The 27851-nt window shown below is 42.8% G+C and overlaps 1 protein-coding gene and 1 pseudogene across 7 annotated transcripts in view; both read right to left on the bottom strand.

The window, feature by feature from the left end:
- Positions 1–27851, bottom strand: part of NBEA (neurobeachin) — a 752331-nt gene that overhangs the window by 479214 nt on the left and 245266 nt on the right. For all 7 annotated transcript variants that reach the window (XM_077159019.1, XM_077159015.1, XM_077159017.1 and 4 more), the window contains exons 23-28: positions 25538–25755; positions 23434–23587; positions 15493–15673; positions 14425–14555; positions 12746–12853; positions 3597–3765 (exon numbers count right to left, since the gene is read on the bottom strand). In XM_077159019.1, the coding sequence (XP_077015134.1) occupies positions 3597–3765; positions 12746–12853; positions 14425–14555; positions 15493–15673; positions 23434–23587; positions 25538–25755 (961 nt within the window). The remainder of the gene's footprint in view (positions 1–3596; positions 3766–12745; positions 12854–14424; positions 14556–15492; positions 15674–23433; positions 23588–25537; positions 25756–27851) is intronic.
- On the bottom strand, positions 3784–11987 carry LOC143681738 (ribosome biogenesis protein WDR12 pseudogene; annotated as a pseudogene).

Raw genomic sequence — 27851 nt, 5'->3', positions numbered from 1 at the left:
AAGATTGATGGGCCCTTAGCAAGATTGACAAAAAGAAGAAGAGAGAGGATGCAAATAAATAAGATCAGAAATGGAAGAGGAGACATAACTACTGACCTCACAGAAATAAAGGAGGTAATAACAGGATACTATGAACAACTTTACGCTAATAAATACAACAATTTAGAGGAAATGGACGGGTTCCTGGAAAGACATGAACAACCAACTTTGACTCAAGAAGACATAGATGACCTCAACAAACCAATCACAAGTAAAGAAATTGAATTAGTCATTCAAAAGCTTCCTAAAAAGAAAAGTCCAGGACCAGATGGCTTCACATGTGAATTCTACCAAACGTTCCAGAAAGAATTAGTACCAATTCTCTTCAAACTCTTCAAAAAAATCGAAGTGGAGGGAAAACTACCTAATTCATTCTATGAAGCCAACATCACCCTCGTACCAAAACCAGGCAAAGATATTACAAACAAAGAAAACTACAGACCAATCTCTCTAATGAATATAGATGCAAAAATCCTCAATAAAATTCTAGCAAATCGAATCCAACAACACATTAAAAGAATTATACATCATGACCAAGTAGGATTCATCCCAGGTATGCAAGGATGGTTCAACATAAGAAAATCAATTAATGTAATACACCATATCAACAAATCAAAGCAGAAAAATCACATGATCATCTCAATTGATGCAGAGAAGGCATTTGACAAGATTCAACATCCTTTCCTGTTGAAAACACTTCAAAAGATAGGAATACAAGGGAACTTCCTTAAAATGATAGAGGGAATATATGAAAAACCCACAGCTAATATCATCCTCAATGGGGAAAAATTGAAAACTTTCCCCCTAAGATCAGGAACAAGACAAGGATGTCCACTATCACCACTATTATTCAACATTGTGTTGGAGGTTCTAGCCAGAGCAATTAGACAAGAAAAAGAAATACAAGGCATCAAAATTGGAAAGGAAGAAGTAAAACTATCACTGTTTGCAGACGATATGATACTATACGTCGAAAACCCGGAAAAATCCACAACAAAACTACTAGAGCTAATAAATGAGTACAGCAAAGTAGCAGGTTACAAGATCAACATTCAAAAATCTGTAGCATTTCTATACACTAGTAATGAACAAGCTGAGGGGGAAATCAAGAAACGAATCCCATTTACAATTGCAACTAAAAGAATAAAATACCTAGGAATAAATTTAACTAAAGAGACAAAAAACCTATATAAAGAAAACTACAAAAAACTGCTAAAAGAAATCACAGAAGACCTAAATAGATGGAAGGGCATACCGTGTTCATGGATTGGAAGACTAAATATAGTTAAGATGTCAATCCTACCTAAATTGATTTACAGATTCAATGCAATACCAATCAAAATCCCAACAACTTATTTTTCAGAAATAGAAAAACCAATAAGCAAATTAATCTGGAAGGGCAGGGTGCCCCGAATTGCTAAAAACATCTTGAGGAAAAAAAACGAAGCTGGAGGTCTCGCGCTGCCTGACTTTAAGGCATATTATGAAGCCACAGTGGTCAAAACAGCATGGTATTGGCATAAAGATAGATATATCGACCAATGGAATCGAATAGAGTGCTCAGATATAGACCCTCTCATCTATGGACATTTGATCTTTGATAAGGCAGTCAAGCCAACTCACCTGGGACAGAGCAGTCTCTTCAATAAATGGTGCCTAGAGAACTGGATATCCATATGCAAAAGAATGAAAGAAGACCCATCTCTCACACCCTATACAAAAGTTAACTCAAAATGGATCAAAGATCTAAACATTAGGTCTAAGACCATAAAACAGATAGAGGAAAATGTTGGGAGATATCTTATGGATCTTACAACTGGAGGCGGTTTTATGGACCTTAAACCTAAAGCAAGAGCACTGAAGAAGGAAATAAATAAATGGGAACTCCTCAAAATTAAACACTTTTGTGCATCAAAGAACTTCATCAAGAAAGTAGAAAGACAGCCTTCACAATGGGAGACAATATTTGGAAATGATATATCAGATAAAGGTCTAGTATCCAGAATTTATAAAGAGATTGTTCATCTCAACAACAAAAAGACAGCCAACCCAATTACAAAATGGGAAAAAGACTTGAACAGACACCTCTCAGAAGAGGAAATACGGATGGCCAAGAGGCACATGAAGAGATGCTCAATGTCCCTGGCCATTAGAGTAATGCAAATCAAAACCACAATGAGATATCATCTCACACCCACCAGAATGGCCATTATCAACAAAACAGAAAATGACAAGTGCTGGAGAGGATGCGGAGAAAGAGGCACACTTATCCACTGTTGGTGGGAATGTCAAATGGTGCAACCACTGTGGAAGGCAGTTTGGCGGTTCCTCAAAAAGCTGAATATAGAATTGCCATACGACCCAGCAATACCATTGCTAGGTATCTACTCAAAGGACTTAAGGGCAAAGACACAAACGGACATTTGCACACCAATGTTTATAGCAGCATTATTTACAATTGCAAAGAGATGGAAACAGCCAAAATCTCCATCAACAGAAGAGTGGCTAAACAAACTGTGGTATATACATACGATGGAATATTATGCAGCTTTAAGACAAGATAAACTTATGAACCATGTAATAACATGGATGGACCTAGAGAATATTATGCTGAGTGAATCCAGCCAAAAACTAAAGGACAAATACTGTATGGTCCCACTGATGTGAACGGACATTCGAGAATAAACTTGAAATATGTCATTGGTAACAGAGTTCAGCAGGAGTTAGAAACAGGATAAGACAATGGGTAATTGAAGCTGAAGGGATACAGACTGTGCAACAGGACTAGATACAAAAACTCAAAAATGGACAGCACAATAATACCTAATTGTAAAGTAATCATGTTAAAACACTGAATGAAGCTGCATCTGAGCTATAGGTTTTTGTTTTGTTTTGTTTTGTTTTGTTTTGATTTTACTATTATTACTTTTATTTTTTTCTCTATATTAACATTCTATATCTTTTTCGGTTATGTTGCTAGTTCTTCTAAACCAATGCAAATGTACTAAGAAATGATGATCATGCATCTATGTGATGATGTTAAGAATTAATGATTGCATGTGTAGAATGGTATGATCTCTAAATGTTGGGTTAATTTCTTTTTTTCCGTTAATTAAAAAAAAAAAAAAAAGAAAAGGGACAATTGGAGATGAAGGGATACAGACTGTACAACGGGACTGGATATAAAAACTCAGAAATGGACAGCACAATACTACCCAATTGTAATGCAATTATGTTAAAACACTGAATGAAGCTGCATGTGAGGTATAGGTTTTTTGTTTTTGTTTTTTTTGTTTTTTTTTTCTTTCTATTATTGTTTTAATTCTTATTCTGTTGTCTTTTTATTTCTTTTTCTAAATCGATGCAAATGTACTAAGAAATGATGAATATGCAACTATGTGATGTTATTAAGAATTACTGATTGTACATGTAGATTGGAATGATTTCTAATTGTTTTGTTAATTCTTTTTTTAATTAATAAAAATAAAAAAAAAAAGTTAAACTAAGAAAAGGAGATAATGGTGAAAATTCAAGTAATTTTAAAACTGTTTAAGCACCTGTGCTTGTTGGTGAGTTTACATCTTGTCTGACGCCTCTGCCGGGTGGGCCTCCGGGCCTCGACGGCTCCCGCTGGGGCTCTAGGATGTCGCGGTACTTGGAGACCATGAGAACCGAGATGAAATAAACCACAGCCAGAGCCAGGAACTGCGCCTGCTTACTGTCATCCTGCGCAACAAAAAGTGGGGGTTTTGACACCCAGAAGGTGACACATTCAGACGAAGAACGTATTTTTCCTATGAGGCACATAAGGAAATATTTAATTGGGGTGGTTTATAAATTCATTGTGAACAATAAATAGGAACTTTTCACTTGGTTTAACATATAATTTTGTGACACCATGAAGAAAAATCAATATTTTTAATACTCCACTTCTTAAATTTTCACTAGTTTTTATGACAATCTCCTATATACTCGAACTTTCACCTAGTCCTGACAGCTCCCATTTCAATATGTAAAGCTTCTTTAAGTACATAATCCCCTATAAAACCTGTGGGAACACCTCCATGGGAGAAGTAGATCTAGATAGGCTTAGTATGTACATTTACAACTATTTCTACCTCTTGTTACCTGGTGTTTACGAACATTACTACCAGAGCACAAAAAGGAGACAAGAACAATGGGGAAAGAACAAAATACGAATTTTCTACATGTTCAGTATGAACGATCAAAGTGATGGGGCAGCAGATAATTCAACTTTCTGCCACATTAACATAAAATGAAGGAAGTATACTGCATCAGAAAAAAAAAAAGGCCTCTAAAGCACTGCAAGTATTTAAGGCTCCAACTTTCAAAAACTGAAAGACAAAAAGGAGTTTTTCCAAAGAAGCACATGAAAGTAGTAAAAAATAAGAAAAACAATCTATTTGTTAAATAGCTCAAAAAAAAAATTAGCCCAAACAAAACAAAACCAACCAACCAAAAAAACCCATCCATTTAACCTGCATGTTGAAAAATTAGGAGTAACAAAATAGCTGTCTCCAAATATTGAAGGAGCTATCACATGACAGGGGGATTAGTGTTTTTGTGTTTTTTTCAGACCAAGTTAGGACACCAAGAGGTAATGGTTTTAAAAATATACACTTCGGTCTAACCAAGTAGATAAGTTTATTACAAGACTCCTTCCCAAAACTCTAAGGAGCCACCTGTGACTTTGGGGGGTCCCTTCCAGAGAGCCTGGCTAACCAGTTACCGGGGAGCCCTGATAAGAAAGAAGGCCAATTTCTATGCCTCCCATACATTTCCAAACTAACTTCTATAAAAGAAACGAAATATAAATGGTTATAAGGCCTGCACAGAAACCAGGTTAAACTGCTACATCAAACCAATGCTGAAAGTAATTATTATGGGCCCACAGAAAAACAGGTAAAAAGGTATAAAGTAGAAATAAGGAAAATAAATATGAATTGAACTCTAATAACTCTTATTTACAGGTGCTTTATATTAATTACTTCACTTAAGCACAATGAGAATAAGATTCAGATTTGATATGCATTTGTTAGACAAGAAAGTAAATGGAAATATTTATTCATGATTTAATATTGTTAAACAAAATCAGCATAGTTAATGAGGAAAATGGCCAACCAGAGGTCATTCTTTTTTCTCAAAACTATTATACATTTAGTATTTCAGATTCTGTGGGTGGCAGCTTTTCTAGAGGTAGCTTCTTATGAAATGTTTAAAATGAATACTCTTTACATTACAATGCTAATACCAATACAGAGAAAGTAAAAATTGAGTATTTCAGCAGTTTTCATAAAGGAAAATGAAGTGCCATTAGACTAAAAAAGATACTGACAAGAACGAATTCAAGCTCAGCTCAAGTTTAGGCTATTAACAGCCCACACAGCACTTCTACTTACACAACTCAAAACTCAGACCCAGCAATCTGGAGGCCTTCCCGATTATGCGTGGAAGGAATGCATGGGTGAATGCGCCCCAACAGCAAAGCTGCAGAGCTGAAAATAACAGACACTGCGAACTGCTATAATACCCATGAAAAAACAACCGAAATACATGGCATGAAAAAAGTGGCTTTTCTTGTTTTTCTTTTTTTTTTTTCAGGGATATGTTAGCTTTTATCAAGGGTGAAAACCTTATGTAAACTTTTAACCTAAAAGTCTGCTTTCTGAAGAGCTGACCTACAGGTCGATGTAGTCTGAGAATTCTTACAGACTTCATTTATAGGAAGAAGCCCTCCCTTTCATGCCCCCCCCAGGTGACCCGGCCTGTATGGGAGGGAGGTCAGGGACAGGGACACCAAAGCACCATCTTCAGTTTGGGGACCCCACAGCCCAACGTGCCTGTCTGTGCTCCCAGATGCTAAATGTTTACAAAGTGAAGAACAGGCAATACAATTCAACACTTTAATTCCTGTCAAAGTTGACATCCCACACTCTAAGTGTGTGGTCCCAAGACACAACACCTGACCACACACACGCCCGAGGAAACTGCTTCCCTGCGGCCAGAGAGGGTCTCCACGGGAGGCTGGCGAGTCCCCACTGCTTTTCTGTTTCCTTCTTGGGCGCTTGGGAGAGTCCTCCATTTCATCTTCAACTATAGGGACTGCAGACTAGATCTTTGGTGTCTCATCCCAGGAGCCACTACAAAATTTAATTTCTAAATTTAAATTTAAATTCTACATCAGCAGCTGTCGATTCCACATGTCCAGCCTGACCTCTGCAGCAATGCAGCGCTTTCACTTTGCTTTTCTCTACATCCCACTCCCCTAAGAGAACAGTCTGATCCAAAGAGGCCCTCAGTAAGAGGCAAGACAACCGTCTTCTGTCACCCAGGCCACATCTTTTACAACGCCTGTATGTCCATAACTGTCATTACTGACTCTCCTTCCATATACAAGAAGTCTTATCACAAGACCCAGCCCAGATCCCTCCTCGGCTCCTTTGTTAGAACAGATCGTCATGGTGGGATGTGCTCTGGTTGAGGTGCAGGCCACTTCTCCACGCATTTTAGTTCCAGGACCTCTTCTGATGAGCTGTTCTCCAGTTCCATGAGTGTGACCAATTCCATGGGGGTGACCAATGGCATTTGTAGAAACTGGCCAGTGATAGGGCATCTAACTCCACACGTTTGTGGAACTCACTTTTAGCCTCCAGCAATTTAATGATGATATTCCTAAGGTCAGCAATTCTAGAGGCAGCGGGAACTGAGAAGGGAGCACCATCTACTGCCTATCTCCTGCTGTGGGTACAGAGGTTTGTCTGAGGCTGAGCCATGGCAGGGGTGAGTACACGACAGATACTATGTGTCAAAGAACTGGCTTTCAGTTTCCTGGAACTAGAAAAAGAGGAAGCTCCAAATTACATAGTATAGGTAAGGGAGAAACTGCTATCGAAGCCTGGCTTCCACTTTCTCTCCTTGGATCTCCTGCCTTTTCTTTTTAAATTCAAATCTGCATACCAACTGTTCTGCTTATTCCCACTTCTGTCTTTGAAAATGAAGCACAACATACACAGACACTATATAACTGAGGAATGACTAAATTTTTATACAAATTAATTGGCTTGCTAAAAGATGGGTCTCTCTACAATTTGATCTTGAATCTGTAATATAATTAATTAACCCTGAAATCCTTTCAAAAATTTAGTGTTTCAATGTGGAAATTAAAATACTTTCCAATTTAATTTTTAAAGATTAAAGTTTAAGTTCAGCTTATCTAGTCTGTAGATTACCAAATTTTCCTGCTGCCACTACAGCAAATATACATCGTGGCAAAAAAGTCACGAGCCCCAGAAAGCCACGACAACCCCTAATTCAAATGTGTGTGCTTAGATGGGCCATCCACGTGCACGCGCAGGCCCTACTAAGAAAACTATGCATTTAGAAAGAAAACAGCTGACAAAGACTGGTGAGGGAGAAAAGCAGCAGTTTTCCTCCTCAAGAGCATATTCTACTGATTACTTCTTTGATAAGTAGATGTGCATAACTTATACACAAACATATACACAAGGACACACCTCTTTCCTTCAAAACCTAAGTTTTTATTCATGGTTTTTAGGTTAGAGAAGTTGTACGTTCACAGAAATATCATTCACAAAATATATAAAACAGAGAATTCCCATATGCCGCCCTGTCAATCACGCCCTGCTTTAGTGAGGACCACCTGCTATAACCCATGGAAGTACAGTTTAGTAATTGTCCTATTAGCTGCAGCTCATCATTTACAGCAGGGCTCATTCTGTTCTACTGTCTTATGTTTCTCCTTTTAATTTTTATTAATAACATAATACGACCTAAAATTTTCCCCTTTTAATTTCAGACATTATTTAAACGTAAAAAAGAGTGAGTCTTGCGATCTAAATATGTTGATGGAAAAAGACGGCTTTGGAGTGAAAGAGAACTGGCTTGGGACTTCGACTCTATCCTATGCTAGGTGTGGGAGCTTCATGTTTCCAAGTTTTAATTTTCTCATACCCCTAAACTGAAAGTTAAAGGGAGCATGTACGCAGGCCTGCCGCACAGCAGAAACTCAATAAACCAAGCCATGTTGGCTTGATGATGCTCAGAAAGTGTGCACTCTGGAAATACTCGCCCTCCGAAGCACCATCGCTGGGTTACCCAACACAGCAGCACACAGCTGCATGTCTAAGACAGTTACCATCACCGACCACAATGGCCCCGTCCAGGAGTTACTAACAAGTTAACACAGTACCACCCTGAACATAACCCCCTTCTGCACTTTATATGCTGAGCCTCACGTTATCTTTTGGAGATGAAGACACACTCCAAGTTTTAATCATTTCTTTATTTTTAAAATTATTATTTTTCAAACCACATTTTTTTCAACTGAGTAATTGCCATTTCTAAACTGTTACACTGTTAATCAGGATATTTTTTCCCAAATCTAAATTAGAAGCCAGATTAGAAGTGGGATTCTCACATCACGAGAATAACATAACGTATTTTTACCTCTTATTTTCTGAAAATACCTTTGCTAGTTATTAATTACAAAAGCAATATGAGTTTATTCTAGAAATTCTGAAAATACGGGAAAATATAACAAACACAATAAAACGGTTTACCTAAAAATAATCACTGGTGGCATTTTGGTCTACTTTTTACCTAGCCTTTTTTAAATAAGGGTGCACCTGTGCATGTACACACACTCAGAATACTCAAGTAATATTCCTGTAGTACAAACATCTTTGTATACTGCCGCTTTCCCTTAAAATATGCATTTTTCCAGCTCACTAAAGCTAACTAAAAAGAAAATATATTTTTAATGGCTGTATAGTATTCCATTGAATGACTCTACCAAGATTTATTAATCTGAAAGACTACTGTCGAATATGTTTGCCGTTTTTTCTGTAGGCATCTCTGATAAACACAAGAGGTTGAAGGACTTCTATGCAGACTCAACGGGTAAGGTGCTAACATTTAAACGAAAGAGCTCCTCGACAGGCTTATCCCACTGGGGCCCACCAGTGACATAGAGCACACTGTGTCTCACAGGACCCTTGTGATATCAGGTGGTATCATTTTAAAAACCTACTTCCTTAACAATCCAAAATTCCTCATTTAAGTGGCATCCCTTTGATGACTAATGATACTGACCTTTTGCCATATCTCTGTTCCTTTAAATTTCTTAGTTTATGTCCATTGCCTATTTTTCTATTGGTGCATTTATTTTTTCTAGTGATTTGTATAAACGAATTAATATTAAATAAGAGTGACAATTTTTCTATTGTATATATTTAAACTTTTCCCCTATCCCAGCTATGCAAAATCATGCTGCATTAATAAATATATTTTAATCTCTTTCTAAAATATGAAGTACTCCAATTTATTTTAAATATAAATTTAACACATAAACTTTCTTTTATGTTTCAAGAGTCAGCAATTAAAACAAGGAAAAAAGAAGCCAAAGTGGCCAGGAAATAATAACTAAGTTAAGAAACGCTGTTAAACTGAATCTGCTCTGAAACACTACCTGTATTTCGACTCAATTTATGGAAAGGCCAGTCTTAGCTTTACTCATCTTGAGTAAGGATGTGACTAGATTCCATGGGACATTCTCTCTTAAGTGATCTTTTCCCCTTAGATTTACTAAGTGATCTTTCTAACTACATTTCCCACAAAATTATTGATTCTATTGTCCTTTTGTTTTTCCATTCATTTAACTCTGCTTTAATCTTTGTTATTTCTCCTCTTCTATTTGCTTTGGGGTTAGTTTGCTGTTCTTTCTAGAATGCTGTTCACTCCAGGTGGGCAGTTAGTCCTCCATTTTTGCTCTTTCTTGTTTTTTAAAACAGGCATTTAGGGTAATAAATTTCCCTCTCAGCACAGCCTTTGCCACATCCAAGAAGTTCTGATAAGTTGTATTCTCATTTTCATTCATCTCCAGATAGCTACTGATTTCTCTAGCAATTTCTTCTTTGACCCACTCATTGTTTAAGAGTATGTTATTTAATCTCCATATATTTGTGAAAGTTCTCATTCTTTGTGGTTATTGATTTCCAGCTTAATTCCATTGTGACAGAGAAAGTGTTTTGAACAATTTTCAATGTTTTTAAATTTATAAAGACCTGTTTTGTGCCCCAGCATATGATCTCTCCTGGAGAACTGTCCACGAGCACTAGAGAAAATGGATATCTTTTTGTTTTGGGGTGTCGTGGCCTATATATGTCTGCTGGGTCTAATTCTTTTATCAAATTGTTTAAGTTCTTTATTTCCTTGTCGCTCTTCTGTCTGGTTGTTCTATCTACAGAGGAGAGTGGTGTATGGAAGGTTATGTCTATCGCTCCCTTTAGTTGTGCCAATGTGTGTCTCATGTACTCTGGAGCTCCTTGACTGGGAGCACAAACATTCATGATTGCTATATCTTCCTGGTGAATTGACCCTTTAATCAGTGTATAGTGTTCTTCTTTGCCTCTTATTATGTCTTCATATTTAAAGTCTATTTTGTTTGGTATTAGTATAGCTACTCCTGCTTTCTTTTGGTTACAGCCTACGTGGAACATCTTTTTTCCATCCTTTCACTTGCAATCTATTTGTATCCTTGTGTCCAAGATGAGTCTCTTGTAAGCAGCATATAGCTGGATTATGTTTCTTGATCTACTCTGCCAGACTGCATCTTTTAATTGGAAAGTTTAGTCTGTTAACATTAAAAATTATTACTGTAAAGGCACTGTGAATCCACTGTCCTATCCTTTGGATTTTGTTTGTAAGATCTATATGTTCTTTTCCCTCTACCTCTTTTTATCCTTTAAGTTACCCTTCTGGTACTCTTCAATTCTGTGCCTTCCTCCAGACCTCCCTCTCCTGTCTTTTTCTTTTCAGCCAATAGAACTTCCTTTAGTATTTCTTGTAGGACCAGTCTCTTCTTCATAAACTCTCTCAGCATTTGTTTGTCTGTGAAAATTTTAATCTCTCTCAGTTTTGAAGGACAATTTGGCTGGGTACAGAATTCTTGGCTGGAAGTTTTTCTCTTTCAGGATCTTGAATATATCATATCACTGCCTTCTTGCCTCCAGGATGCTAGTTGAGTAGTCTGAACTCTGTCTTATGTGGTTTCCCTTGTATGCAGCAGATTGTTTTTCTCTTGCTGTTTTTAGGTTTTTCTTCTTCTCTTCAATATTTGACAGACTGATTTATAGGTATCTTGGGGAAGGCCTATTTGGATTTATTCTGTTTGGAGTTCACTGGGCTTCTCTGATTTGCATATGTATGTCCTTTATAAGGGTTGGGAAGTTTTCCCCCATTATATCGCAACTACTTTTTCTAGTCCTTCACTCTTCTCTTGTCCTTCTGGGACACCAGTTATTTTTATATTGGTGTGCTTTATTCTGTCAATCATTTCCCTGAGATCCAAGTCAAATTTTTCTACCATTTTTTGCCATTTACTCTTTCGCGTGTTCGAAATCAGTTGTCCTGCCCTCTAGTTCGCTTATTCTTCCTTCTGCCTCTTCAAATCTGCTGTTATGTGTCTTGAGTATGTTTTTATTTGGTCTACAGCACCTTTAATCTCTGTGATATCTGCTATTTTTCCACTTATTCTTTCAAATTCCTCTTTATGCTCTTCTAGTGTCTTCTTGATCTCCTTTAAGTCATCTGCTATCCCATTTATTTTATTTAGTAGAGTTATATGAACACCTTTGATTAGTTGGTTCCAATGCCTGTGTCCCCTCAGGTGTTTTGATTTGGTCATTAGGCTGGGCTATATCTGTCTGCATTGTGACATGCTTAGTGATCGTCTGCTGTCTTCACGGCATGTGACTATCTTGACTGGTTTACTCTGAAAGCTCATTTTCTTCAGTAGTCTAAAGCCTTGCAATTGCAGGAAGGATGTGGAGCAGCCTGCAGGGCAGGCCACAACAGTGCAGTGATGGGTTCTGCGCAGACACAGGCACAAGCTGGGGATGCCACCCTGGTGCCTGTGAGTGTGGGTGCGGGCCACGGGGTGTGGGGGTGTGGTGCTGGGCCACGGGGACGAGGTGCGGCTCAGGCTGGCCTTGGAGTGCAGGATGAGGGTCTAGCCTGTGGGACACAGAGGGAGGGCACATCGGGAGGCAGATGGGGGGGTCTGGTATGCCGGCAAGATGCGAGTGGGTGTGTGGAGTGTGGGGTTACAGGATTCAGGCACAGAGCTTGGGGCACAGGGAGGATATGGCTCGGGCATGTCCTTACGTAGGGAAAGGGTGCAGGTCGCCTGAGATATGGATGTGGGAGTATGCAGGGGAGGAGGGCACAGGTCCAGCGGTTGCAGGATGTCAAAAGGGAGAGCTGATGTCAGGTGGGCGTGGCCCTCGTATGTCTGCGCAGACTCGGGGGGTTGGGGGCAGGGGTGCATGCATGTGCAGGGCAAATTTCTGACAAACCTAAAACATATTTTTAAAACCGACTCTTCTTTACAAAGTAATTGCTTCAAACACCTGAAAGAATTCCCTTCCTGCCAGATGTGGGGTTAACCGTCAAGCCTGGGCCAGGGCAGGTAGCACTGAGAGAGGGCAACTCAAGGCCAAATGAATTTCTAATTCTTCATACTCACCCAAATCACACCAAGTGTTTGCATCATGGTTTAAAACGTCTTGACCCTCCTGAGAAGGCTGAGGCTGTGCCCAGGCCCACGTGCAGTGCGCTCAGGGTGAGCTGGGCACGGCCGACCAGGCTGCCATCCTGGGCTACTCACCACGTCCCGGAAAACCACAGCCCGCAGGCGGTTGATGTCCACGTCCTGCAGCAGCCTATCGGGGTCTCTGATGGGAGAAAGATTTCCAGGGGTGCCTTCCAGCGGCGCCTTGGACGGGAAAGGGAGCAGAAGTTAGAGGTCAGCACCACTTCACCAACTCTCGCCCTCCTTCTCCTAGGCACCCGCAGCCCACGCCCACCACCCTCACCGCTGAACTCTGGCCTCAGGACCCCCACTGCCCTTTGCTCACACCATGGCACCGCGGTGCTGCCCTTGGGGTGCAGCTGCTGCCAAGGGCCCCAGGGCGGATGAGCTGCTCTACGACCCCAGGTCTGGGTCCAGCCTTTGCTGGGTGGCCTTCACCTTGCTATGCGACCTCTCTGAGCCTGCTTTCCCTGTCCGTGTCCAATCTGTCTTGCTTTGATGATGCATGAGATTACGGTATTACATTCTTAGCTGAGGTTTCATCTGGCCAAGCCCTTGCTAGAAAATGTAAACCTGTGATTATGGCTAGAAGACACTGGAGACCAAAACCGTTTCATAGCAAAAGAAACAAAATCCCTGTAGGTAATCTGTCACACAGCAAACTAGCGAGAGAGCCAGGTCCCTGAAATTCAGTCTAGTACTTTTTTACTTATAACATGCTTAAAATTGTAGGGATTAAATTAGATAATATGTGTAAAGCACCAAATACAACTCCTGAACAGGACAGGGATGGCCTTGTGTGATGCTAATTTAAAAAATAGGCTTTCAATTTCTTGGTAGTTCTAAATCATATTTCACTTCTAAATTAAGAGGCTTGATTCCTTTACAACATGGGATACTGATAAGAGGATGGCATATGAAGTTGGATGATTACCTGGCGTACAATAAAATTCCAGAACTCACCATCTGTGGACCTTAGGTGAGACACAGACACTCTGAAGCTCAACTACATCACTCCCATGATGGGCTGACAGTATTTGTCATAGGGCGATTAAAGAAAATAGCACACAGAATATACACCTTACAGCACTGATAAAAGCTTAAAAATACTTTAAACTACAAGATTTTACATTTTTCAAAGTGTTTATATATTTGTAATTAGTTTAAATTATACATATCTGTATATTCTTGTTACAACTATATGATAGGAAAAGCTTGCATTATTGTTTCTTTTTATAAACTATCAAAATGAGGCACAACTAATTTATGTGGCTCATGCAAGTACACCCAAATTAGTGACAGGGTACTTTTCCTACCTCACCAAAATATTAATTTCTATTTACTTAGTAAGGGTGCCACAAGAAATATGTAAGCACAGGAAGTGAAAAAATGACATCAAGGTCTGCCACCTGAAGTGTCCTCATTTAAAAAGAGCATTATTCGTACGCTGAGCTCCATGAAAATATACGTGGTAACTCAGAACAGTAATAAGTAAGAATCTTTTGTGCTACATCCCGATATAATCCTCATAGCAACAGTACGAAGTAGAAGTTACTAGTTCTTAAGCTATATCACTTAAATCCAGAGAAATCAGTCTCGGAGAAGTTAAGTGACCCTGTTAACAGGACGGTCAGGTGAGGTCCCGGCTGCCTGGTAACAAAGCTCTTGCTCTTTACAGCAGCATCTCGCTTTGTTCTCTTCAACTTAAAAAATCTTAACGTAAATTACATTTAACATAACAAATGGTTACTTACCTTTGAAGCTGCTGTGGCAGTCACACCTTGGGGAATGTCTGGAGGTTTACTGCTTCCATGGGAAGATTTGCTTCCCCTGTCTCTCTGTCTTTGTCGACATTCTAAGCAGTTTCTTACAGCAACACAGCAAACTATATAAAAAATTGATAGCATATTTTTAATATAAACTGATGACTGTGATATGTTGAAAGAATAATTACTTGTTCATTTCTTTATGTTTTTCTTCCCTCTCTCTACCCCATAATCGTTCTTAAAATCAAGTAGAATAAACATTTTTTTAAGTTACATGAAATATCATAATGAAAAGTATGTAAACACATATATGTAGTTAAAAACTTCAACAAATACCGATACACTTATATCAGACTGCTGGAAAAACAGGATTCCCGGGATCTCTGGAGCTCCCAGTATAGTTCCTTATTTGATCTGCCAGCATCCTCCCAATTATGAATTTTATGGATCGATAACAAAATTTTAAAATGTACCATCCATGTTGGATTTTAAAAGATTTTAACTATAAGGCCTCTGCCCTTGGTCTGGCTAACGCCTGACTGCCCAGGCTCTGCCCCTCTGCCTGTGCTCTAGGGCACATGGCACCCGACAGCTTTCGGGTTCCTCATGGGAACAGCAAGCGAGGGGGGCGTGGCTGTGCGGGGCTGGCCAGAGGCCTCTAGGGCTCCAGGACGGAGCCCTCTTCCCCACACAGGGCCGCAGGACACAGCACAGGCACAGGACGGCGACCGGGGACCCACAGCCAGGCCAAGGATAACCACCTCCTGTACTCGTCACACTCAACAGGGGCATAAACGGGCTTGCGCTCAAGTCACTCCGATGAGAAATACGAGTCTTACTGACACTGAAAAAATTCAAAATGCATGTGACTGCTGCAGACTATAAACCATTAGAGACGGTCAATTGTTCAAAATCCTCCACCGTGAAAACAGCAGTTCTTATCCATTTCCGTAATTCTGCAGGGTTACAGGCCACCTCTTCCATGGCCCACAGGTGTCCTCCCACATCGGGCCCAGGCACCCTCAGCGCGCGGGGAGCAGCTTCACCCAGACTCACCGAGCCGCAGGCACTGCCGCATCAGGCCGCCCGAGGACATATTTTTCTCGGCCTCGATCTCGCTGAAGTTGAGCGAGCTGGCGAAGACCAGTGCGTCCACCATGGCCATCAGCCTGCCCAGGAAGGCCACTGCGGTCTCGGCCGACATGCCCTGTGTCACCTCGATCGCTTCCAACTCCGTCTTTAAAAAGAGCAGACCAGAAGTCTCATTTAAAGGGGGAAACGGAATACAAGCATGTAGAAACGACTTGAGTAATTCAGGTGAACACTGGTGTGCTGTGATTTTATAAACAATTCTGTGTAGCACAAGAGCTGGTTTTAAAATTTAGTTTACCTGTGATTTATCCTTGAATAACGAAGTCCATTTTTAAATTCATGTTAAATTTAATTGACATCACTTGTAAAAACTAGCCTTAAGATCATTCTACAAAGATATTTAGAGGAATTCACACAGATGTCCCTACACTAGACTTATTTTATTTTATTAATTTACAAAGATATAAAATTGATATTCCTTTCCTAAATAACATCTTCACCCTCATTTATTAATAAAAGATCTGATTTTACTTTTCTATAAATAAGCTATAAATAATAAGAGATAGCAGGTAATTTAATTTGGTATCAAAAGGAGATGACTTTCAAATTAGAATGCATAACAGTTTCTTATCTATTTCAGAATAAACGGCAAGCAGGTGGGGGCCATGCTTATATATTAAAACTCTATGGTAAAAATATATCAGGATGATCATTAGTTCTTCAGGTATTTAGTCCATGACCCATAAGACAACAGTAAGAAGAGGAGTTAGCAGCATTTTAGATTAGAAGCTGTGCTTTCATTAAAATATTATGTGATAAAAAGTACTTTCTTGTTTTCGGAGGGAATATTGCAACGTATTCTTTCCTAAGGTGGTAATTTACAGTTCCATAGACAACAGCAACTCTCCCTGTTTCAAATTTCACTTAGGCATATATAACATGTAATTATTTTGATTTACTGGTGCCTCAAGGAGTAGAGAAAAGTTAGTGAATGCTTCATAATTTAAAATTGCTGCTGTTCAGATGTCCTAAACACAGGCGTCCTGGCCTCACGTACCCCCGACTTCACCAGCAGTAAGCTTGCTTGCTCGCTTGTGCCACCGTGCCCAGCATGGGAAGCCCAGAGGGCAGCTCCTGTGGGCACCACCCAACCACGCTCGTTCCAAATGCATGGAAGATGCATGGCCCTTCGCCTTTCCAATTAACATCAAAGCAATGCTAAGAACATTCTCTAAAGTGAGTCTATTACTGGAAAATGTGTTCTTAGCATGCCACCTCAGATTCTGTAACCAAAGAAAAGGACTGATTCGTTACTCGGATTTTTATAATGCAGATTCTAAATTCCCTAAAACTTCACAGATATGCAGCAGCCCTTCATAGCACTAATTAAAGATCTGTAACCACACACAACAGTTTATAAGAAAAAGCAAAACATCCATTTTTTCATAATACTTCTTTAAATCTCAGTGACCGCTGTAAATATTCCACAGTGGAGTTTAAGAGCTGACCATTGTTAGGTCTACCAAGTATTCCAAATTATTTTTACAAAATATTAGAATTTATGATAACTATAGACATGTTTCCAAAGCAATTCTTCATCAATTTGAATGCTAGAAATTATGAGAAGTCTAACCTACTTTATTAGTTAATGTCTTATTTTCAAATTATTTGGGGATCTACATGATTTAACCCAACATGTTTTCATTCTGAAATGAGTGAATTACATACAGGATTTATTAAATTGCCTATGTAGTTTTTCAAACTTATTTTGACTAGCTGAAATAACATTTTGAAATGTTATTTGAAGTGTTCTTCAATTCTATTACCTTCTGCATAACAGTAACTATAAATATGAGATGTCATGTAAACATAACATAGTTTAAAAATAACAATGACTCACGTGATTATTATTAAATCCTAAAATAACAGTTTGTCTAGAGATTACTGCAAATATTAAAAACAGTAATTCATGACTGGATTGGGAAAATAATCCTTTTAACGAATCTGTCAAATGTATCAAAGATATACCTAATGTTAACGGTGATATGGGAACTCAAAATGTAACCAGGTCAAAAATTTCATAAATAAACCTGAAAATTACTGCAGAACCCTGGACATGCATTAGACAAAACAGACGACAGGCCAAAAAAGTACAAGAAAAGGAAAATATTAAAATTAAATGAGAATACAATGTAAAATAGAAACACAAAATAATATATTTAGAAATTATATTTGACTTTATTAAAAGGAAAAATTAATACTCAGAAGAGATACACATTTTATAAAATAACACAAGATTAAGATTAAATATCAAATTTCTCCGTTATAGAAATTCTGCCCAAAGAATATATACATATATACAGCTCATATATTAGAAAGAATACATACTGTCTTTCACAAAATAAATGTATTTTTCCCTAGTTGATGCCTAATAAAACCATTTTAATAAATAAACTAACAGAATGCCTCTGCAAAAGCCTGAATGCAGTACTGCTTTAGGCAAAAACGACTCAGGGAAATGAAGTATTTATACCAACCTTTTAAAAGTTTCACTAAGGAATTCATGTTATAATTTATTTATTCAGACATTTAGGACCATGTGTTAGTTAGATTCAGTTGTCAACTTGGCCAGGTGAGCATACCTAGTCTTGTTGCTGCAGACTTAAGCCAATGGTACCTGAACCTCATCTGTTGCTAATTACATCTGCAGTCGGCTAGGAGGCGTGCCTGCTGCAATGAGTGACCTTTGACTTAATTGGCTGGTGCTTAAATGGGAGATTGCAATGTAGCACAGCCTAAGCAGCTCGGCATTCCTCATCTCAGCACTTGCAGCTCAGCCCAGGCCTTTGGAGATGCAGAAAGAAGTCACCCCGGGGAAAGTTGTTGGAACCCAGGGGCCTGGAGAGAAGGCCGTCAGAGACCATTCTGTGTGCATTCCCATGTAAGAAAGAACCTCAGTGGAAAGTTAGCTGCCTTTCCTCTGAAGAACCAACAAAATAAATCCCCTTTTATTAAAAGCCAATCCCTCTCTGGTGTGTTGCAGTCTGGCAGCTAGCAAACTAGAACAGACCATTTCTATAAATCAAAATCCCCAAAAGTTAATACATGAAGAAAAAATTTAAGTGATATAGCACTTTTCTATGCTAGAAAAGAACTTTTTGATATAGTAAATAAGGCATGCATATGAATAAAGTGGACATTACACTAAATTCCAGAGACTTATTAAATTATAAAGAATTATATTCATTATATTAGGAGGTTTGGATTAATTTTCACAATAAAAATCATCAACTATTCCTACCGCCTAACTTTTGACAACAAATGTATGTGAATATAAATTCAAAAATAATGTGTTATTTTTATGGTATACTGAATATTAAAACATGTAATGCTAAGCATTCCTTATAATACTAAAGTATATACAACCATGTGCTGTTATTGTGAGCCAATGATTGCACACCAAGTATGGACTGTTCATATGTTAAGAATGTTCGTGTTTGTATGTTGATTGGTTTTATTAATCAAAACAAAAACTGAAAAAAAAAAAAGAATGTTTGTGTTTGTATGTTGTTTGGTTTTATCAATTAACACAGGCAGAGTTCTCGCCTGTCATGCCAGAAACCCGGGTTCGATTTCCGGTGCCTGTCCATGTAAAAAAAAATACTACTACTGAAGTATGATCACTGTTATGAGGTAAACAAAGAAGCAAAAATAGAAACATCATTACTAACTTTTCAAATCTATTAACTACATATTCTGATGATGATAAGAAAATAGAGTGAAACTAAGTTAAAACTTGTCATCATTTTAAACTGAAGGAAAAAAGCTGCTCTCCTTCTTACAATTATGCAACTATTAGGCTCGCCAGAAGTGTCCGTCTCCACCATTTTTCTGGGACGGTTGAAACGAAACACGGCATTCTAGACCTGCGCGTGCTGGGGCCCAACGGCCAGTAAAATCAGGCGGCTGCGCAATCTGGAGCTGACACACCTTCTCTGCTTCTCTTCCTTTTTTCCTCCAGATCTTCCTCTTCCTCGACGACCAGGGCGAACAACGTGGAGAAGAAACAAGCGGATTCTACGACCAGTTCTGAAAGCACTGCCCCGGGAAGCACTGCACAGCTCCACAGCACAACATCCTCCCGCCCAAGACCAGCCACGCACAGAGCGAGAAGGCCAATACGCTTCCTGAGCACCGAAGTTAAAACTACTGTCTTCATTTGGAGACTTGGGCGTATATTTGTAATTTATTTCCTATGTCACATACTTTAAATACTCGAGGCAAAACTGAACTCCAATAAAGTGCTGCTTCTTCAGTGAACATTAGGGAATATTAGTTCAAGGATGCGCTATAATAAAAAAAAGTACAACAGCCCCCTCTTTTTCTTAGAGCTTCAGCTGAGACACCTGCAGAAAAGGAGGATGCCCCTGGCAGGGCCACCCCTTCCGAGGCACCGGAAACCAGGCAACTCTAGTAACAGTTTATTCCAATTATCGGGTGTCGATAACATCTAGAGATCTGCATACAGTAGGCTCATTCTATAGGCAGGGAGACTTAATCTGTCATTACACAATTCTGAATAAACAGTTCCAAAAGGAACTACAGGAAGGAATCGCCCACTAAGAAGCTTCTCCATCTAGTGCCCTTGACATTATCGCAATTTAATTTCCAAAAACTGCCTGTGGGACGAGAATTATTCCCACATGTGTATAAACGGAGACCTGGAGGCTGCCGTCCTGCCAAGTAAGCAGACATGGCCGGACGTGGCTCACCGGAGGCCACGGCCCGCTCACAGAGTCCGTGCTGCGTCTCCGGGACATGGTGGACGTGTGTCTGCTTCTGAAGAGGAAGGAGCCAGTTTTTCTAAGAAACAGGAAGGCATTTCTGTGTGGCGTGTTGGGCCATTTCTTTTACGTGAAACTACCAGGAATGCTGATGATTCTATGTACTCTCTTGAAATTACATATAGTTTTAATATTGGAAATATCAAGCGACCAAAAAAAAAGAATGGCTAGGTGTGAAAAGTTACATATCTCTTACAGAATATAACAACCACAGGTTTCAGTAAAATTGTTTTTAAAAATTAAACTTTGGGAAACGGCCAGTCAGACCCACGTTCTCGGTTAACAGGAAGCGTTGGGAAGGGCAGGCTTACCGCGGCCTGGCCGTCACCAGGACGGACACCTGAGACACCAGTGGCTCGGCCCACAGGGAGGCGAGGCCCACGGCCACTGCTCCCGCACACTTGAAACACAAACCTCGCACACATGGAGTAGGACTATTTTGAAAAACTACCACAAACCTAAACACAACCAATGGATCTTAGCTTTCAAACATGCCGCTGCCTCTTGATCTGGGCGGAACTGAACTTCAGAAGGATGTGTAACTGCTGGTGCTGTAATTACCAATGTTTCCTCTTTCACCAAGTCCTTCCAAAACTCTCTCGTCTTTTTATCGTGTATATCTAAGGAAAAAGGTCGTATCTGCCCAGCTCCAATCTTTTTCATTCGACCCCTCTTTCCTGACCTTCTCCCTCTGGTACATTACATTTAGCAAGAATACTGCGCCACCCAGGCACACAAAGCCAGCCTCGGCAGTTGGCACCAACCGCAGCTCTACCAGATACAGAATGGGAGAAAGGGGTGCCTGTTTCTCTTAAGAAAGCAATTTATTCAAAGAACATAGAGTCAGTTTTGTTGAACAACCAAGGCATAGGTGCAATCAGTTAATGGGCCAAGATAACAGAAACACAGAGACACAGAAAACGAACAAAAGGTTCTGCAGTTGAGCGGGTTTCCCAAGTCTGCTGAGAATGGTGTGAGCCACGAGAGAGGGGTGCAGTTCCCCACTTTGGGGCCAAAAGTGTAGTAACAATATGGGGGGCGGACCCCCAAATGCCAGCCTTTTAATTGTGCAGTCGCTGTGAAATTAAAAATAAGCCGATTTGGGTGCTGAAGCAGTATATAAACCACAATTCTTAACTGTAATTTACTTCACTAATTTAAAACTATTAAATTATTATAGGGAAAAAACTATTTTCCCTATTTTGAAAATTAAAGCTCTCTTGGCCTTAAAATCTGGAACACTAGTAATATGAATATGTCCACCCCATATTAATCTTAATAAATTACTGCTAAATTTGTTTTATATAAAGATTAATTTTTGTTCTGCTCAAAACTTAAAAAGATTCAATATTACATTTTAAAGTAAATGTATATGTTACTTACTTCAATTTCTTGACAACATGGTGATTTATAAGAACCCAAACAAAATAAAATGAAGAAAAGCATCAGGTGGGAAACAGCAGTCTGTTGCATCTTTAACGCCTCAATGCCAGAAGCTCGTAAGAGCTGCACCCAAGCCAGGTCTGCTGAGCCGGACCCGACCTCGAGGAGAGGAAGGGAAGGCGCTGCGCCTGGTCTCTCTTGGGCCTGCCAGCTTGCTCCAGGCCCTGCGCCAGCCTCTGCTGGCCTCAGCAGGTAGCCCTGCCCACTGCACCCTACTTGCTAGCCCTGTCCGCTGAGCCCTGCCTGCTAGCACTGCCTGCTAGCACTGCCCGCTAGCCTGCTGAGGGACAGGGGTGCCTGCCTGTGGTGGCGGGTGGAGGGCTGAGGACATGGTGCACACGGCACCTACGGCTGCAGTGGCAGGACAGGGAGGCAGAATTGTGCAGATGAGCTTGGTCCGGGTAGGAGCCCCACAGCCCCATGAGCACCGTGCTCACTGGACAGGCTGCCAGGCCGGGGTGAAATACCAGCAGGCCAGCAAGGACCCCGGTGAGGGGAGGCTGTCTGCGCCCTCTCCTCACCTGGGCAAGTAGCTATGCTGTCTTTTTGTTTTGATATGACTTAGTGATGTTTCTAAAATAACTAAAATATAAAGTTAGCATTGAGGCATAAAACAACATGGATAAATGACATCAGATAGCTCCCAAACTTATTATATTAATATAGTTCAGTTGACATCAGATAGCTCCCAAATTTATTATATTAATATAGTTCAGTATTTTACATAGAAAGAAACAGAGAAAAATATATATTTTACTATTTAGTAAGTGTTGAACCAGTCTATACAGTCAGATGAAAATACTACTAGAGAGTAGGCAACTTAAGTGAATTTGTTAGAGGCTTTCTAGGACTATGAAATATTTCAGGAGGCAGAAAAATGCTATTTTATGCTTTTTCTACGCCTAAGTTTTAAATAAGAAATAATCTAAGGATAGTGAGAAGAAAGGCAGCTATGTGTCTGGTCCGGAAAGCCGCAGCCTCTAGACTGGGCCGCTGGGAGCCGCGGCCAGGAGGCCCGCGTTGAGTGTGGACGAGACCGCGGGCAGCGTGCACGGGAAGTGGCCTGCACCGCGGAGTCCGCCCTGCACCGGGGAGGCCCCGGCAGCCCCGGCAGCCCCATCCGTCCGAGGAGGCGCCCGTTGCGGTGGATGAGGCCGTGGGCAGCGCGCACGGGAAGCGATCCGCACAGCAGCGCCCGCCTGCCGCAGGGAGGCCCCGGCAGCCCCGTCCGAGGAGGTGCCGAGGGTGGACGAGACCGCGGGCAGCGCGCACGGGAAGCGATCCGCACAGCAGCGCCCGCCTGCAGCGGAGAGGCCCCGGCAGCCCCGCCAGAGGAGGCGCCCGTTGCGGTGGATGAGGCCGTGGGCAGCGCGCACGGGAAGCGATCCGCACAGCAGCGCCCGCCTGCCGCAGGGAGGCCCCGGCAGCCCCGTCCGAGGAGGTGCCGAGGGTGGACGAGACCGCGGGCAGCGCGCACGGGAAGCGGTCCGCACAGCAGCGCCCGCCTGCAGCGGAGAGGCCCCGGCAGCCCCGCCAGAGGAGGCGCCCAGTGCGGCGCGTGGAGAGCACGCTCGGCCCCGCACAGAGGCGGCACCCCGGGCACAGCGTCCGCACTCACCGAGGGCGAGGTGGCGGCCGACAGCAGCGGCAGGATGCCACCGCAGGCGATGATGACGTTGTCCACCATCTGGGAGATGAGATGGATCGTGTTGTGCACGAAGATGATGTTCTCGTTGCTGTTGACGAAGTCCATGACCGACTTCGTGGAGTGGCTACAACAACAAAAGACAGACATGGAGCTGCATCTCCTTGGCTGAAGACAGAAGCCGAGACACTAACTTTTTATGGTGACCGGGCACCTGTGAGGTGAGGGGCAGTGACAGGCCGTGGAGGAACAGGACAGGGTGAAGCGGAGTCGGCCGCCGGGGGGAGCGGCCAAGGCGCCGCGGGCGGTGACCAGAGCAGCCTCGCCCTCTGCGCGGGCTTCCCGGGTGGAGAACACGGTGCACTGGCTGGACCCTGACATGCGCGTCCCAGCGAATGACACTGGGAAAAAACTGCTTTCCTGTCCACCTGTCCCTTCGGGCGGGCACCGCGTGCTCCGGGCGGGACGTGCGTCTGGCCGGGCCGGCCTCAGCCTGCACTTGCGGGGCCTGCGGGCCACAGCTCAGGGGCCCCAACGCGCCGGGAAAGTTCAGACATGCACGGGATAAAACGGAGAGAAAGACCCCACGGCGAGGCAGCAGCGCCGCCTTCCCACACTAAACACGAAAGAAACCTCTTCCTCCACTCTGCGTCCGCCAAGAACATGCGCTGCTTCCCGAAGAAGTGGGGGGAAAAGAGGTCATGCAGGATCACAGTGAAGTGTCTTTCATATTTAAGACCTCAGGATACATTTCCCTGCTCTAAAAATAAAGTGCTATCTTTAAAAATCAATAATAAAGTAAATGTCTGTCTAGGGAGTTTCACGCGCGGTTGTACAGACACGGGCGTCACCCGGGCGCTGAGGGCGGAAGCAGGGCGAGCGCGTGGGGGGCTGCTGGTGGTGGCTGGCCCGGGAGCTGCCCTCCTAGGCCGGCGACGACTCCAGGTGCCCCCCTTTCTCCACTCCTGTTGCTGGGTGACTTGGCTGTGAACAGCATCAGCCATGGGGAGACCACTTTTCTATTCCGGGAGGGGCCTGAAGTCAAACTGATCAGACTGAACGTACGGGGAGAGCCGCCCCGAGGGACGCTACAGCGCCCTCCCCTTATTCCTGCGGCGCCGGAGCGGGGCGGGGGTGGACAGGGGGCCCCGGCCAGCCAGGCCTTCCCCAAGGCGGGTCCACGGCGGCCATGGGCCCAGTGCTGGGGGGCCAGTTCGGAGCCCAGCACGCAGACATGCCGGCCAGGAGACCTGGGATGTTTCCTGTGGGGTTCCTTCAGGAAAAAGAGAGAAGAAGGGAAAGAGGAGAAGAAGGAAGAGGGGGAAGACAAGAGGGAGGAGGGGGGGAGAGGAGGAGGGAGGGGAAAGGGGAGGGGGGAGGGAAAGAGGAGGGGGAGACGGGAGGGGAGGGGGAGGCGGGAGGGGGGAGGGGAGGGGAGGGGGAGGGAAGGGGGAGGCGGGAGGGGAAGGGGAGGCGGGAGGGGAGGGGGCAGGGGAAGGGGTGGGGGAGAGGAGGGGAGGAGGGAGGGGGAAGGGTCGCATCACTGACTAGCCTGTGGCTGACCTGTTACTAGAAAATGATCGTGAGATGAGGAAACAATGATTTAATTTGGGTGGGCTTTTCTCCCTTTAAGTATAACCAATAATAATTCACCAGCCACTTTAATCAGTATAAACTGTAAACAGTAGCTTGCACAAGGTGATTACCAAGTTTCATTTTAGTTCTGTGTTATAATCATATTACCAAGAATAAATTTAGTCCTTGGTGCTAATTTAAATAGGAAAAGATAAAAATGGAGAAATTCCTTTAAACCAAAGCTGAGCTTTCCTGTCAGAGTTTTAAATCTCTTTCCTACATAGAAAAGGCAATGCCAGATTTAACAGTTTTGCTTTTAAAAATCTCTTAGACCTAAGCTCTAGGATTGATATTAGTTCCAGATCTTATAACCCTTGTGAAAATATTTATTTCTACCAAAGACTTAAACGTCCTTTCCTCACAAACCGAGCCCGAGTCCGGCGCACTAGCGCGGTGCACCGAGGCCCCACGCGCCTGATGCACACGAGGTCCGCGCGCCCACCTCCGCCACACGTGCACGTCCGTCTCCAGCGCGAACAGCAGGTCGGTGAGCAGCCGCTGGTGCAGCGGCGACCACTTAAACTCGGGGATGCGGAACATGGTGGTGCGCGGGCCGGGGCTGAACTGGCGCCTCTGCTCCTCCGTCATGGGCACGCCGCGGAAGCCGAGGTCCACGCGCAGGTCTCTGTCGTGCTGCGGCCCGGCCCGGCCCGGGACGGCCTGCGGAGAGAAGGGGAGCGTCTGCAGGGCACGGCAGCAGGGCCTGCGGCCAAGACGCAAACCCAGAGCACAGCAGCAGGGAGTGGGTGGGGCCCACAGGCCACAAGGGGCGCAGGCAGGTCCCTGCGCCGTCCACCTGCTCGTCCCCCCAAGGGAACCCTTCTGAGCTGAGTTGTGACCACAGCTGCGTCCACGCACCATCCCAGGAGCTGTTCAACGTAACGAGGCCCCTGAGGCACGCAAAGTTCACACTGAAGCCAGGGCGACCCAGGGCTCCCCTGGGAGCAGAGGCACAAAAACTATGCCCTCCACCAACTGCAACTTTAAACGCAGTATTAGAGAAACTGTTACTCTAAAAGACATGCTAACTTTATCTATTTCATTCATAATACTTCAAATTTAGAAAAAGTAAAGCATTTGCTAAGTTAAAAAACCAAAAATTAAAAACTGCCTATGAATTCTGAATGAAAGCAAGCAGGCCCAGACAGTATTATGCTTGATGAACAGCACACCCTGATTTCCTTTACTTTAAACCCATACCCAGCTCAATACCCTCATTCGCTGTCAACTGTCATGGTGGTACAAACGCTGTGAAAACGGAAATGGGGCGGTTAACAGTGAACACACAGAACTACCTCTCCCACTCACAGGAGATATTTTTAAGGACTTTTTATGAATCAATACCAGGAAAGCATGATTTACTCTTTAATATAACTCTCAGGCAAACACATCAAATTCATCTTCAGTGGCATTAAAAGCTGAGAGAGGACTTCCGGGAAGATGTGGGGGTGGAGTGGAGTGAGGTCACTCCTGCTCCGTGGAACAAGACAGGGGACAGGCAGAGAGTGACCAGGACTGCAGACACGGGCAGCATACACAAGCAGGATGGAGGCAGTTTTGGGAGGAGAGGGCCGGGGTCAGGTAGGGGAGAGCAAGTGGGCCAGGGGCTGCAGCAGGAGGGGAGGTGGAGATTGGAGGAAGCTGGCCATCCCCTGCTCCGGCCTGCCCAGCTGCCAGCTGGGGACACTCTGCATGCAGGGTGCAGTGGACAGTGCCCACGGAGAGTACCACCCGGCCTGGTGTGAGAATGGCCGGCCCTGCAGGCACAGTATGTAGTGGAGCCAGGCGCTGCGGGTCAGCTGATCCCCTGGGCAAAGGCCAGCCCACAGTCCTGCAGGCAGAGACTGGCCATCCGGAAGCCCCAGGTGGGAAGTTATCCAAAGAACGTCCTCTGATCACAACGCAATAAAGCTGGAAAGTGATAAACACTAAAGAACCACAGCTCTCAGGAATAATATGGAGATTAAACAACACTCAATCAGTGGGTCAAGGAAGAAATTGCTAGAGAAATCGGTAAATATTCAGAGACAAATGATAATGAGAACACAACATATCAAAACTTATGGGATGCAGTAAAGGCAGTGCTGAGAGAAATTTATTGCCCTAAATGCCTATATTAAAAAACAAGAATGAGTAATACTTGAGGATTTAACTGCTCACCTGTAAAATTTAGATAAAGAACAGCAAACTAACACCAAAGAAAATAAAATAAGAGAAATTATAAAGATTAAAGCAGAAATAAACAAACTGGAGAACAATAAAACAACAGAAAAAAATCAACAAAACCAAAAGTTGGTTCTGTGACGTCAAGAAAATTGATGGAACTCCAGTGTGGTAGTTAGGTTCAGGTATCAACCTGGCCAGGTGATGCCGCCCTGTTCTGTTTCTGTGGACTTGAATCATCACTATGTGAAATTCATCTATGGCTAATTACATTTGTGGTCAGCTAAGGGAGAGCCTTCCACAATGAGTGCGGTTTAATTTAATTAGCTGGAGGCTTTTAAGAGAGAGGTCAGAAGAGAGCTCAGCTGCTGAGCATACTGCATCTCAGCACCCGCAGCTCAGCCCAGACATTTGGAGATGCAGAAAGGAATCACCCCAGGGAAAGCTGCTGGAACGTAAAAGCCAGGAAAGGAGGTCAGCAGATGTCACCATTTGCCTTCCCATGTGACAGAGAAACTCAGATGAAAGCTAGCTGCCTTTCTTCTGAAGAACTGTATGTTTTTAACTATTAAATCCCTTATTAAAAGCCAATC

The sequence above is a fragment of the Tamandua tetradactyla genome, chromosome 4, assembly GCF_023851605.1.
Source record: "Tamandua tetradactyla isolate mTamTet1 chromosome 4, mTamTet1.pri, whole genome shotgun sequence".
In the NCBI taxonomy this organism is placed as follows: domain Eukaryota; kingdom Metazoa; phylum Chordata; class Mammalia; order Pilosa; family Myrmecophagidae; genus Tamandua; species Tamandua tetradactyla.
Note: the sequence above shows the minus strand (reverse complement) of the source record. Positions and strands in the feature narration are given on the sequence as shown.